Raw genomic sequence first — 15,388 nt, 5'->3', positions numbered from 1 at the left:
AATGAACAACCACAGATTATTTTATTCTCTCTGTAAAGTATTTAGATACTTAGACTATACTAAATAATAAGACTATTCTATATAGTTTTTAACATTGTTTGGGCTCAGTTGGGATTATTTGTTAATGAACTGCCACTCATCTTTCCATTAAACATTTTGATATTAAAATTATGTTTTAACTTTATGTCTCCAAGATTGCATTGTAATTTTCTAAGTTAAACTAAACTAGTTAAACTAGACAATTAAAATATGCTGTAAAAAAGTTTAGGTTGATAACTATTTTATTTTGGCTGGAAATGATTTACTGCTGGTTTTATCTGACCAGAGAACAACACAATGTTGGAATTGACGTAGTAGCATTGTGTAAAGTGCGATATGAGACAGCATATTTAATCCTTGCACTATTTTAAGTGAATGCATATGTATTCCACCGACTCCAAAATTAGGAGTTAAGAGTCTCATCCAAAAAACCCAGAACCGAACATCCCTAATCGACGCCCCATTGATGTTTCTTTGAACATCAGGTGCCATTATTAACTGTTTATCAAGTTAAATTTCAAACTGAACCTATAACTGTTTTTGATTAATTCAAAGTATAGCCCAGACTATTTTTTTCCTTTTCAAAAGCAGAAGCAGTATAGCCTAAACAGGACAGTTTTACAAATGTACAGATAAGCATTTTTATAACTGAACATCACAAAAGGCCTACAAGAATTTTCAGTCCATTTTTATATACAGGCCTATTATAATTTTAAAGAAAACTGCTAGGTGGGCTATATTATTTTAAATCTAGCCTATATTATTTTTATTAATTTCCTCTGTATCTGTCACTTGCGATTCAATGCACACGTGCTGAGCGAGACGAGAAATAAGGCAATATTGACCATTTTTTATAGGCCACTATAGTATATAATAGTTTGTTTTTACATATAGTATTGCATTAATTTGCATTGACGTTTTGTAGTTTGTAGAGGCCTAAAATGAATGCCTCGATTTGGAGTTATTTAAAACATAATCCTGCGTTTTTAACATTCTTTAAACCAATGTTTTTTATTATTATTATTTAATGTGAATAACTTTTAATTAAAAATTGTAATGTATTTATTACACCACCTTATTGGGAAAAAAAAACGATCAATTACAGTGCTTCCCGCAGGTTTGAAATATAGGACTTGCAGCATTGAAACACCATTTACCCACATCACATAGTTAACTATGCGACTGACAAAACTTAATTGCATTTTTAATAATAATTGTATTTATTATGACACTTTTTCTTTTAATGGGTTAAAGTAAAAAAAAAAAAAAAGAATGTTACAAAAGAAAGAAATGCTTTATGCTATTTAGGAGCAATGTGCAGCCACTGACAGGTAAAATTCGCTTTTCTCTCACAAGTTAAAAAAGCAAATTAGGCTTGCCACGATAGACGGTGTTGACGGTGATACCGGTTTTAAGACGCAACACCGGTGACATCACGTTTTTACCGTGACACCGTCCTCACATTTGTTTTTTCTAAGTATTCGTTTTATTTATTTATTTTTTTATTAAATATTTATTTTAATTAAATGGAAAATAGAATTCGTAATAATTTACTTAAGGCCAGAGCATGCTTTATAATTAAAATCTGAACATAGTAATGCGTCATATTTCATTTATCACGTGAGAATAAATATGCAAGGCATACTCTCATTTTAAAAATCACGCGACCATCATCTCACAGTGTTTAATAATAAATATCTTATTTTTATTATAACAAGAATGATGTAGCAATGCCGCGCCATCGACAAGCCAACTGCAGAGAAACAAAGCAATCATCACGGCAACTGAAGTGAGCACTTTTTCCGAAGTTCAGCTCTTCTTTTTTGCACTTTATGCATTTCATGTAAAAAAATAAAAGATGAATATGCCTACAAGAATGTAACCTGTGTGCGCGCGTCTTTTATCACTGAGGCCGCTGTCTTTAAAAACCGAAAGTTGCTTCATCTGTCTGGAAATATTTCGGCTTTTAATAAATGAAAAGTTAATTTAGGTGAGCCAATATTAAAAATTGCTATAAAGTAACTGTGAAGTGCGGCAACACATCGAATCTGAGGTCTGATCTCATCTCTCTCTCGCTATCATTCAGACATCGAAACGCCACACAGGTCAAGTCGCAAAACTGAGGCTGGTACCAGCTGACAGGTAGAACAGCTGAAGCCTTTGCGAAATCTTTCAAAATACAGCGCTGAAATTAACAGGCACAAATATCTTTGAGCCAGAAAGTCACGCCTTATCTGTCAAAACGCAATTCGAGCCAATAGGAGTTGTGTAGCCTATTAATTATATTAATTCTAATAAAATGAAAACCAAATTAAACTATTCATTGCATTTTTCGATTGATAAAAATATACGTAAACGAAAAAAAATCAAACGGTGGCTAGTTTGTATTAATGTGTCTTAAAATTAATAAAAATATGCTCAGCCTATTTAAGCTTCACGGTTATATGCTGCGAAGCATGTTACTGAACTACAATATCTCCGAGGGAGACTATATAACTCGATAGACAACATTACCTTGAGGGATTTTAAAAACAAAAGGTGTTTTAAAAAAGGAACAACACGCCAATCGGCAACAAATAAAACATCTTGCCAGGGTATGCTGTGTGTAATCCGCCACTGACAGTGACATAAGACACCTGCGCCTGTCAACTGTGCTTGTAAGAGAGCTCAAAGCTTGTATGGATATAACCAAAAAAAGCAAGATCATATAGTTATAAATATTCCATAACAATACTTATCGAAATATTTATACATTTACATGTTGATTATTTTTTTAGCCTGTTAAATAAAATTACTTTTATTTAGCCTGTCTTTAGATTTTTTACACAATGTTTAATTTCTTAACATTTCTTTCTTTTTTATTTAAAGTTTATATATAAAATGAGTGCTAGCTTGTTTAGTTGTGATCATTATGCAAGGATCATATTTCATATTCGGTTTATTCTTCACTAGCCTATAAATTCGTTAATAAGGCTATTTTATAAACGGATTGTTCATAAGGACTAAGCTATTAATATATAATGCAATAGGCTAAATAATACATTAAGAAATAGAGTGGAGGAACTAGGAACCATGACGTCACTTTGTAGGCTAATCGGCTGCTAGCATAAAACTGGTTCCCTCGTGAAAATCCCTATAGGATTTTCCCATAGGGTTTTCGAAGATTGCGAATAATACGCTCTGTGTTCAAACACTGTTCATTACACTTACACGTTTTGTTCAGCCGGATAATTGTCACACGAAAATATAACATTGAGCACTTTTGGATCTTAAATGCAAACGCAAGACTTAAAAAGCTAACATAAGGCTATAAACGGACTACAGCGCCCTCGGGGCGCTCGTCAGTGACGTCAGCCCCACCCTACTACAGACGACTTATCAAGCTTATTTTTAGAAATAACGTCCATGACAAAGAGTTAATCTCTCAGTATATTATATTGTAATCCACGCTATATATTATAAACTAATAAATACGCAAACACACATAGACCTTTGTGCCTTTTGGATCGTTTTTACGTGGGAAATACATGTTTTGCTTTGCGGTTGTTCTAAAAGTTTAAAAAATGTGTATAAATGTGCCTATATAGTATTATTATGAGACATATTTAAATAAGTGTATCGCTCGCGTGCACACAGCCCGCTTACCTTAACAGACGACGGCGTGAGGAGGAACAAGTCTATCAAATGCCTGCAGGTTTCATCATCATGGACACAGAATAACATTCAATATTCCTTTTGTGTCACGAAGTACAGCGAAAAACAGCCCAATACAGTCACATCTGCTATACGTTTTATGGAGGAGTGTAAATATTGCAGTTATGACAGAGTTAAATGTGTTGATGAAGAAAAAAAGACGAGAAATCACTTGATCACGTTAAAATGACAGTTAACATGCATGTATTTTTACACATTTATTCACACGTTTGCATTACTGAGAGCAGGAAAGAAACTGAGCAGTATCTTCATATTATCGTTTAATTAAAATGAATGATCAACAAATGAATCTGTCTCGACAGCCTTTACATGTGAAGGAATTATCTACACACAATCTGAATTCTCAATTAGAATAATACAACAAACTATAAAATACTATTCTGAAAACACTTAAATCACAGACTAATCCAAACGCCCAAGCGAGCTGCGCTCCAGACCAGATCAGCTCGATGACGTATAATGCCCCCGACGCAGCCTGTAGTCTCATTTAGCAACTTGATAGCAACCGTCTTTTTAAAGAAGCATAATCGATTTAAAAGTTGAAGAGTGTGCTGTAACTGATGTGTTTTATGTCGTAGAACAAAACGTGAAAGTATATTGAGTTGGTGTTAGCCACGGACCTTATTTGAGCGATTTTACTGAAACCCCATTCAAAAAACCCATTGACTTTGGGACGAGGGAACCGGAAGTGCTAAAATGCTAACTCGCTTCCGGGTTTTTGCATACAAATTGACGTCATAGTTCCTCCACTCTATTGAAGTCAGGTAGGACAACAAAAGACAACCAAACATGTTCCCCCTGTTAGCAAATGTAACCAAAAAGTATCTTTACGTGCAACAAGCTGCTCATCTGAGGGTGTGTTCAGCACGATGGGGAACATAGTAAGCCCCACAAGATCCCATCTTAAGCCAGAGATGGTCAACATATTGGCCAGGATTCCTCGCAAAGAACAAGTAAACCTCACTGTTAATAAATGCCAATTTACAATGTTTTATTTTTTATTTTTTTTTAAAGACTGTGTCAACCTGTCATTTTTGTAATGTAATTTTGAAAGCTTTTCTTTTATATTTGTTTCTTGTTCATTCGTTTAATCTTATTTAAACTTTGTGCAATTTAATTACTTATCTTGCTATTTTATTTTCTTATTCGTTTTAAAAACATTCTAACATTCATCACATTCGTCCATTCAAACAATTTACGCCGAATTGGCAATTCCCGCAAAACTGAAAGTGAAAGTATTATATGCATTTATAAGCTATTTAAAAGCAGAAAGAAAAGAGGAAACCCCGACCCCCACTATGATACCGGTATTACCGGTGTTGTCACATGTCGATTAACCGGTGGGGAAATTTCCTCATCGTCACAACCTTAATTTGAATGATTTTAGATGTGTATATAAAATAGCCTATGTAAAATATTAACATCATCAAATTAATAAAATAATGACAAATTTGAAATAAATGACAGAAAAGTTAATAAAAACAGACATTCTCTAAAAAATGTAAAAATCGCAATATTAAAATGAGTAGATTTTTTTTAAATAAAATGCGTTGATTAACTATTACTATTGGTGTATATATTTTACAGCCAGTCTAGATCTCATTACGTCCTCTCCCGAGTATATAGCCGAAGTTTTTCTTAGTCGTTTACATTAAAGAATCTATTATTTACTTTTTCTCTCTGTATCGCGGCTGAGTGTGCGCTGTCAGCTGAATATAGGCTTAAATTAAATCTAAAAAGCAACTAGCCTGCGAGCTAATATTTGTTTTTGTTTTTTTTCGCATAACAGCCAATTTCAACCGCGAGGAGATACCAACAGCTTGATATGCAACATTTTCTAAAATGTTATTTAGCTTGGAATAAAAACAATTCACAAAAAATGATTTAGTGTGTGTGTTTTTTTAAGATTGGATTAGCCTATTTCACAGTGTGTAAACATTAGAAATAATAATTAGGCTAAAATACAGTAGATTACCCCTTCATTCAGATATATGTCGTTGTTTGGGAAACTCTCCCCTGGTCTAGAAGTTTCTCTTGCTTCTTATCTGCTCCACAAGCGCAGCACGCTTCTTCCTCTGGCTCTGCACCAGGGCTGGGTTTCCCAAACAACAACGTAACTCGCGGCAGAAATATCATAGTACAATGTGTCGTTTGGGAAAAGAACGATGTAGTGACGAGTGTGTCCCAAAACCTGTAGTTTCTCTGTCACAGATCTATTGTTTGACCCACATTAGTTATAACGTAAAATGCCCATAATGATGCTCTAAACGAGGTGGTAACAATTTCTTTAGAGAGAGAGAAAAAAAAAACATTATTTTATTTGCAAAGTATATTGTTTTACACAATCACACATTTAAAAAAAAAATCTATCATAGTTTTGGTGAAAACATGCACTTATATTCCATATTAATTGAAATATATATAACGGCACATATAAGACCTATATTTGTTTCCTTTACAAATATTATTAAGAATTTCATTTCTAATTTCATATATAAATCATTAATGGTTGTAGGCCTAATTTACAGTAGGCTATTTATTTAGAAATAGAAAAAACTTTTTAATATAATATTAATTATTATTATTATTATTATTAAAGTAGGATATTGCAAACAATATGCAAAATAAATGCAAACAATATTCCATGACTCCCAATATCAATTGCTACGAGCCTAATATAGAAATTTTAATTAACACGTAGTTCAGTCCATAAGTTGCTGTGAATAGAAACAGCCTATATAAGCCTACATTACCAGAAGTTGGCCTATAGGTAAAAGGTATATAACCGGGGATTTTGTGTCAACCTTGCTTGTGAAATATACTCAAGATATACCCCTGCCCTCATCTCAAACAAAATGTTTGGCTATTAATGAAGCAGCCTGTCTGAGGTGTTAATGGGGCATTGCGCTTTAACCGAAAACAACAACAACCCAAAAGCACTAAATTGGTTACAGGGGTTGCTTCAGAAAATTGCCTAATAATAATAGAAGTAGTAGTAATAATAATAATAATAATAGTAACTACTGGCATGTTTATAACTAAAGTTGTTTTTACTTCGGTTGCACCACATGCTCTTAAGGCAAACCGTAGTTAGTAAGGTCATAAGCTCTCCGTAAAGCCATACATAGTTGCATTAAATCACCTAATATCAAATAAAAAGTGTTTCAATCGTTAAACTGATTTAGAATTCTGCAACTAATGCATCTACATATAACTGTTCTTTGAAAATTTGCTGTGAATGCACACAAATTACACAAAGTTATCAAAACATAAAACTTGATTTTTTAAATATTCTACACGTTAAAGAAAAAATAGCAGGGAGAAAAAACCCAGTCATAAAGAAATGTATGTTAACACAAAACATTTCTTGAAACAAAATTAAACTCTTCATTCACAAACCGAAAGAAATGCGAGATTTAGGAAGAAAATAAGGCTGTGAATAGAGGGAGATCATCGCAAGCTCCTCGATGTAAACTTATCTCACCGTCATCTCTTTTCTACCATTATACATGGGGGGAGGCTGCGGTAAATTTTTAGTTGGAACACAGCGTTAGGTTTAAACTGAGTGAAATGCTGCAACACAGAAATATTTAGTAGTGCGTACATTGTAAATTAGTGTCCCTTTAAGTCACAACTAGGCTTCATTTTAACTTACACACTGCTGGTGCAACTGGCCCCATGTAATCAAAAAAGGCTGCATATTAATAAGTGGGTCGCGGGTTATAATCTAAAAGCTATTCCCAGTCAAACACAGCACAGCCATTACAGCAAAATGGAGAGATTTAAATGTACATATTGCACATATGGAATTATCCACTCACTGCATGTCGTCTACCCTGATAAACATGCTAATTGTCTTATTATTATTAATATTATATTGTATGCACTTATGAAATTAAAGTTTATAGAGCCTGGTTTATACTTCTGCGTTATGATCGGCGTAACCCACGGCACATGCAACCCGCGTAGCTGTTTATTTTACTTCTGCGCAATGTCTCTGTTGGTCTGCATTAACACTTTCAAAACGCTAGTTGGCAGTGAGGTGTTAATGTTCCTCTGTGTTGAGTTTCTTCGCTGTTGTTTTGTTTTTTCTAAACGCTTCCTGAACATGCAAGTGACTCAAACTCGCTCATTTTGAGGCTGGAACCGGCGGACGTGGAACAACTTTAACTATGAGATAAACACAAAACAAAACTTTCTATCCAGAGCTCCTTCATGGGACTCCACACGTGTAAACAATCGCTCTATTGGGCTCGCACCACTCGCACGGCTCTTGGTCCCGCCCCCAGACTTGTCAGCGCTGCCAAGCCGACCAATCACGACCATCAAACAAATCACGACCTTGCGCTCTGTGTCGTTGCGACTTGTAGTTACATTTTTTGAGAGGTGCACATCATCGACGCCGACGGCCAATAAACAATGCTTAAACATTAAAATGTGCTTTTAGAAACTTAAAATATTTATGTTTCTAATATTTAATTATACATTTGCTGTGTTTAATATAGGGGATAGAATAGCATACAGTATATAAAAAAAATTTTTTTTGTCCTTTATACCGAAATAGGCCGGCTATAAGAGGAGGCGCTCTATTAAACAAGCAGAAACAGCACAGACTGTTCACTCTGCATGCATGTGAAAGAAATGAACAGAGAAAAATAAACAGACGATAAATAATAGGCGACTCACCTTACGTGCCGATATGCCCATTTATTTAATTCATAACTGCCACTAATAGCTATGCAAAAGGGAACCTATTTTGAGTGTTTGGCATGTAGTGACAGATTTTCAAATATTTGTAACCTGGCCTATAATAAATAATAATAATTATTGATAAAGCAAGTTATACTGCAATCAGGTGATGTGTTTCATTGACTCGATAACCTTAATATTTTGTAGTGTGTGCTGTGACGCGATTTTCATTTCTTGCAATGTGCGCACGTTTAAGATTTGAGGTAATAACATCGCCATGATAGTCAAAGAAATGTAAACATTCTTTTTACCCCAACACAATTTAATAGGGCGCTATAAAGGCTAAACAACTTCATTCTTATATTTGTTTAATTTTTGCAGCCTGGGGCTATACTTCTCACCATCTATTGTATCTTTTCTAAAGCATACAGTATAGTGTAAAAGCATGTTTATTACTAAGAAAAAAGAAAATGTATTTTTTAATTGATCACATCACATAATCTACTGTAGGCTACATTACACATACAGTAAGGGCTGCTCTATTATGGGAAAAATCATAATCACGATTATTTTTGTCATAATTGCAAACAAGATTATTCAAAACGATTTTTCAGCTGAAGTCAAAATTATTAGCGCTCCTGTGAATTTTTTATTTATATTTTTTAAATAAATATTTCCAAAAGGATGTTTAACAAATTCAGGATTTTTTTTACAGTATTTTCTATAATATTTTTTTTCTTCTGGAGGAAGTCTTATTTGTTTTATTTTGGCTAGAATAAAAGCAGGTTTAAATATTTTGAAACCTATTTTAAGGTCAATATTAATGACTTGCCCAATTATCCTAATTAAGCCTTTGAATTGTACTTTAATCTGAATGCTTGTACTTTGAAAAATATATAGTAAAGTATGTGCTGTCATCATAACAAAGATGAATGAAATCAGTTATAAAAAATTAGTTATTAAAACTATTATGTTTAGAAATGGGTTGAAAAAAAATCTTCTTTCCATTAAACAGAAATTGGTGGAAAATGGTTGCTAATAATTCAGGAGGGCTAATAATTCGGATTTCAACTGTATATATGCAGTTATTTTCCTCCCTGTAAATGAGCAAAGGGAAATATGTACAATAGAATAAAAATATGAAACAAACTGTGCTTTAAGCTTCTTATAAATGATCACTGAACACAGCATTTTGACACCTATTTGACCATTAAAACGCTCACAGTAAGATAACTTTAGATGTGTGTACTCTGCTCGTCTAGCCTAAGTGCACACACACAGCAGCATGTACAAATCAGATTATGAAAAATGATGAAGAGCATGCTTTTCCTTTTATCCTTTATTTTTAGTTTTTTTTTTTTTTTTTTTTTATTTACACATTTTTTTAAGTGGTGAGGACAATATTCACTGGTTCCCCCCTCCTGTATAATAATTAAATGTTACATTTTTAAGAACTTCACAAATAGCCTAAATAACACTTTTCAGTATCAGTGATAATATAAATAGTAACTAATAATAATAATGATAATAATAAAAAGAAGAACAAAAAATATTAGCCTATTGATAACAATATAAGTGAGATGTTGAGGAAAAAACAGCGTAGGCTACTAACTCTCCACTGTTTTTGGTAAATTATTTGACAGAAAAGCTAACATGCTGACACATTGTCTGGATTAAGCAGACCTAGTTGGAGTCGCAATGTTTCCAGCAGCACTCAATACACGTTCAGACTTTCTATCGCAGTGCTTGTAGCGCAAATGCACAAATGCTTTTTCCTATGCTACATTTCTCGTCAATGTCTTCCATTTATCACTTTCTCTTTTGTATCTGGCCATTTTTAAATAGGGCTCTGCGATATCTGGCTGACAAAAAAATCAAAAAATAAATTTTAATTTTTATAATTTTATATATTTTTATTTTATTTTTTGTGCTCATAATATTGACCTTTGCAGTTTTTACCTTTTTATTATTCAGCTAAACTAAAAAACGGAAGACTTTCTCCAGTGGAAAAATATAATAGGGAATATTATGAAATTATTGATTGCCTTTTTTTAAAATTAAGAAAAGTCTTTACATGGAAAGGTCATATCACTTTCAATAGTCCACAATGATTCAAAGCAGCTACTGAAAGTTATACTCGCATATGTTGCTGTTAAATCATGTAGTTGTGTGATGTATAACCATGGTGTAAGTGCACACCTAAGGATTAACCTTTTTTCCAAGAAAGAGACTTTTAAACGATATTGATGAACAGTTGATATGATCTATTAAAAGTCAGTGATGCTAACAGTTAATCATCTTGTTTGCTTTCAGGCTCTAGCACTGGCAGAACAACCTACATGAGAAGACCATGGACAAAAGCAGACGTGAAGGCTGTAATGAGTTCAAAAGACTGATTATTATTATACACATTTTCATTTTTTTTCCTTGTCACAGAGTGACAATATTTAACCATTTTCAAACCCACTTCTGTTCCATGCCAGTGCTTCACAGTCCATCATCACTCTAGGGTAGTCTCTACATTGCTCTACAGTTTGCCTCTGCTTCTCAACCCATGTCTGCCACTACTCCACAGTCTGGTACTGCTCCACAGTCCAGGTCCACGTCTGCTTCATGAGCCTGGGCAATACCCATCACACAAAAATACATAACCCACAAATGCAGTCCCTCAGACTAAACATTTACAACAGTGTTGAGTAGCAAAAAGACATGTTTTTTGTTTTTTATTTACATGTTTGAAAATGGTCAAATATTGTCACTGTGACAAAAAAGTGAAAATGTGTATGATATTAATTAGTCACATTATAACACATTATATTACTGTCACATTACGAAATTTAGTTTTTAATCTGTTTTGTGTTCATATCATTCTGTATGTATCATTCAATTTGTGGAATCAAACTTTTATGTCTAGTTTTATCTTTTTTTCTTTTTATCTATCTTTTTATCTATTTTTATCCATCTATTTTTTGTTCTTGTCAGAGCGATAATAGTTGATGCATTTCATAATAAAATGTATATACATGTTTAGTTCCCCTGCTGTTTTCCTGGACTTCAAAAGTAAAATAAAAAAAGTTTATTTTTTTATTTCTGTCATTGAGTGGCAATGTTTTGTATTTGACAGTATTCTAGTGCACTACCATGTTGTGTTCTAGTATAAATATTTAAATTTGAAAAAGAATAATCTGTTGAACGACTTAATTAAATTTTAAAATACCATTAGTTTGTTTATAAGCTGTAATCATTCATTCATTCATTTTCTTTTCGGCTTAACCCCTTTATTTATCAGGGGTTTCCACAGTGAAATGAACCACCAACTTATCCAGAATATGTTTTACGTTGCGGTTGTTCTTCCAGCTGCAACCCATCACTGGAAAACATCCATACACACTCATACACACACACTACGGACAATTTAGTGTATTCAATCCCCTGTACCGCTTGTCTTTGGACTGTGGGGGAAACCGGAGCACCTGGAGGAAACCCACTCCAACACAGAGAACATGCAAACTCCACACAGAGGGGAACATTTGTGTTCTGGCCAAGTAAAAGAATAAAATAATGAATATGTTATCGTACAGTTGTGCTTCTGGTTGTTCATGGTTGAAGGTTCTTTGCCAATTATGTTCTTTTTTTATCTGAAGTTGCCTTTCAAAATATCTACTGTCCTATAAAATAAGAGCAAAGGCCCTTAAACAATTAACTCTTCATACTTTAATGTTAAAATGCTGTCTTTTTCAGGTTATTGTTCAACAGTACATTAAACAGATTGTTTAACTGATACAACACAATAAGCCTACAGAATTGTTAAATCAAAAGTGTATTTTAAGCAAAATAGTATTTTGTCATTTAAGAAGTGACAGGCAGAACCTTAGCAACTGAGATGGGTTTAGCAGGTGTCTAGCTGAGGAAAGCCAGAGTCTGTTCTGTTGTCACCCTTACTGCAATAGCAGAATAGTGTGATATGTAAAATGTGTTAATCAGTCCTTTTAAACCATGAAGGGGCTAGGTTTGTGTGTAACATGTAAACAGACCTTGTAAACCATGATTTTGTCTGTCCCCATAAGCCTGTGAAATGTCACATAGTTAATTTGAGTGTGTTGTGAAACTAAAATTGCTGTTTTTAAGCGTTGTTTGCCTTTTGTAGCTCAAATAAAAAATTTTGGCACAAGTTTTATGTTCGTAGGATGTTGGCAAAGGTATGTCCCCGTAAACCACCAAAAAGTCACATTGACCTCATAAACCATGTATGCCTGTATGTGTGTGTGTTTGTTGCACTGCTGGAGTGAAGGTTAACCAGTCCACACAGTTCATGCGGCTATAATCTTTATTATCTTTTATTAATAAACTATGTACAATATTTACACGTCGGCTCCAGGTCTCTTGGATGAAGGTCTCTCAGCGACGTGGTCTCTTCTGGTCGCCGCGCGTCTCTGGTGAAGATGGGGAGCGGGACCGTTTCCCTCCGGCGTCCCGGACCGAAGATGCCGCACCTGCTGAGGACGAGGAGGGCAAAGGCTCGGTCTGGCAGGAGAAGGACGGCCTCTTTCTCTTCTCAGCAGCATAGGCCTCACTGAACAGATCGAGCGCAAACACACACAAGCAGACATCATGTGAGATTTGGACAAACACTAGAACATGCGGCTATGCCAAGTACAGTTTACTCACGCGTCTATGATGGGAATGACGTATCGGCCGCTGCCGTCTATCATGACTCCCTTTCGGTCTGGGTCGTCCACCTCCAACAGGAAGCTGCGGGGAATCCCTGTGCTCTTCCGGATGCGCTTGTGCGGCGCGGAGCGGCTGCCCTGTGAATTGAGGAGTGACAGTCAAACTCTGAGCAAACAATCTGACTGATGAGGACAAGAGCTCAAGTTCACAGCAACCGTGAGCTTGGAAAACCCAGTTACCACATTAGTGGGGCAGTGCCTAATGTGGTGTCCCGGGATCCCAAGCAGCCTCATGGCCTCACTAGTGAACATCAGAACCATGAGAATCAGCTCAGACATCTCTCACAAAGCAAACCTGTCAGTGTCTGAACGCTCACCTGCTGGAGTAGTAGCACAGGCTGGACTGGTACATCACCGCTTTCAGCTTGTCCTCCTCTGACGCCTTTGCCTCAGCCAGATTCTCAGTCTGTTTCACAGGCATTTGCACATTTGAATCTTTTTCACCCTCAACCCTTCAAACAATCTCAAATCTCCCTAAGAAGCTGAGTGCGTGTGCGTATATTGTGTGCTTTACATTGCGTTTTGCTATTGTGCTATTCATTTGTTCAATACCTTCAACAACTGCTCCAGTGAGAGGAGTGAAGGATCAGCTCTAGGTGAAGGTTCACGCCAGCGTCCAGCTTGATGTCTGCAAAACAAAGGAGCTTGTGTGACTAAAACACCAGGGACAGACCAGGAGTCTTCATATAACATCTAACAGAGGACGCGTGTGCTCATTTCACAGCACTTACCCAACAAATCTTCTGTTTGAGGACTTCAGTCCCGCCGCAGGGATCCGTCTGATGATGACCGACGTGTTTTTAGGGATGAGAGCATCATCTGTGTATTCTGACAGCAAAATAAAATCAGAATCAGCACATAATTATGGAGCACGGTATACTTTGAGAGCCATTAGCCTTTTAAAACAGCCAAAACATCCCTACATGTCAGCATCAGCACCACCTTACAGCTTCCAGAAGTGTCTGATGTAACGCATCTAATGTTAGCGTAGAACAGTTGAAGTGTCTTTTCCTCAACTCACCTTCATCAGTCTGGGCGTTGCTGATCTTCAGCTGGCAGAACTTCAGCCTCTTGCTCCTCATGATCTGCCGCTTCAGCTCCCCCGCGCTGATGTTGAGGCCTTCAAACTGGAGCGAGTCGTAGGTGAGTCGACTCTGGAACCTGTAGTGAACACAAGACATACTGAACACAAACACAAAGCACAGCGTAATAAAAAGGGTCAAACCTGAGTGATGGGAACAGCAGGCGATCAATCGACGTATCCAACGATCAATAATATCGATAATCTGGAAAAATTGTCACGGAGGACGCAGAGATCAGATGCCAATCGACACAGCGAGATTCAAACAACACCCACAGGACGGTTGTCATGGATGCTGATGATGAACACGTGACGCATGCGCTGTACAACTTCCGGCAATATTATCATTATTAATATTAATTTTATTGATAGTAGTAGTAAAATCATTGCGATAAGTATAATAAAATAAACAGCAGAACAGTTGGCCATCTCTGAATAATACACAGCGACGTTTCCCTGCACGAACGATTCAGGCCTTCGCCAAGAAGACTCGGGTGAGTCGATGATTCAGGGATTGATTCAACTGTCCGTTCATCCTATTGGCTTCTTTGGCTGAATGAATCGTTCAATGCTTTACTCAAATAAAGCGGCCTCTTGCTGCCACCTATTGGGGGTTTGCTTTTTTGTTTTCAAAAGTACTTTGACACTTTTTTAAAGGCACCTTTAAGTTCATTTTTGCACAAAAGCTCGTCTCTGTGCGTTCCAAATGGTTTGAAATTTCCTTAGCACATGGTTTTCTTGATGCGTTTGAAATTTTCAATGTAAATCCACTCGTACTTGCATTTGATCTTTATTATGCCTTAAAATCAAAACTATACTAAAGGTGTCCTATCCAAATGCAGATTTTCATTCAAAACGTTATGACAGAACCATATTACTTTACAGTGGCCCATGGATATATATATATATATATATATATATATATATATATATATATATATATATATATATATATATGTGTGTGTGTGTGTGTGTGTGTGTGTGTGTGTGTGTTTGTTTTTATTACATGGTGGGGACCTCAGCATGATAGCACACTCACAAAGTGGGGACCAAAAACATAGTGGGGACCGATCGCCCGGTCCCCACTATGTTTTGCCTTTAAAAGACTCAGGGGGCGTTGCTGATATGCCTAGTG

The 15,388-nt window shown here is 35.7% G+C and overlaps 1 protein-coding gene and 1 long non-coding RNA gene across 7 annotated transcripts in view; one reads left to right on the top strand and one right to left on the bottom strand.

Moving 5' to 3' along the window:
• Nucleotides 1-11,468, top strand: part of LOC141375764 (uncharacterized) — a 34,347-nt gene extending 22,879 nt beyond the window's left edge. For all 5 annotated transcript variants that reach the window (XR_012384515.1, XR_012384514.1, XR_012384516.1 and 2 more), the window contains 2 exons: nt 10,756-10,817; nt 10,926-11,468. This is a non-coding gene — a long non-coding RNA (uncharacterized lncRNA). The remainder of the gene's footprint in view (nt 1-10,755; nt 10,818-10,925) is intronic.
• On the bottom strand, nt 10,896-15,096 carry LOC141375670 (E3 ubiquitin-protein ligase RBBP6-like). Of its 2 annotated transcripts, XM_073910498.1 has the most exons (7): nt 14,194-15,072; nt 13,904-14,000; nt 13,725-13,800; nt 13,490-13,578; nt 13,353-13,413; nt 13,111-13,250; nt 12,756-13,015 (listed from the first exon to the last, which is right to left on the bottom strand). In XM_073910498.1, exons 1-7 carry the CDS (start codon nt 14,351-14,353, stop codon nt 12,841-12,843), a joined length of 798 nt encoding a protein of 265 aa, XP_073766599.1. In that variant the 5' UTR covers nt 14,354-15,072; the 3' UTR covers nt 12,756-12,840. The 2 variants fall into 2 exon arrangements, with proteins under 2 accessions (XP_073766600.1, XP_073766599.1); XM_073910499.1 differs by lacking the exon at nt 13,353-13,413 and having other exon boundaries at nt 10,896-13,015; nt 14,194-15,096.
• Nucleotides 15,097-15,388: the final 292 nt, after the last annotated feature.

The sequence above is a fragment of the Danio rerio genome, chromosome 8 (assembly GCF_049306965.1).
Source record: "Danio rerio strain Tuebingen ecotype United States chromosome 8, GRCz12tu, whole genome shotgun sequence".
Classification (NCBI taxonomy): domain Eukaryota; kingdom Metazoa; phylum Chordata; class Actinopteri; order Cypriniformes; family Danionidae; genus Danio; species Danio rerio.
Note: the sequence above shows the minus strand (reverse complement) of the source record. Positions and strands in the feature narration are given on the sequence as shown.

Bases quoted from the DNA above. Each gene is read 5' to 3' on its own strand.
- LOC141375670 (XM_073910498.1), bottom strand. From the start codon at position 14,353: ATGTCTTGTGTTCACTACAGGTTCCAGAGTCGACTCACCTACGACTCG. The intron at 14,001-14,193 runs GTGAGTTGAGGA...TTTTGCTGTCAG, and splicing joins CAACGCCCAGACTGATGAAG to AATACACAGATGATGCTCTC. The intron at 13,414-13,489 runs GTGAGCGTTCAG...GATGTTCACTAG, and splicing joins CTGTGCTACTACTCCAGCAG to TGAGGCCATGAGGCTGCTTG.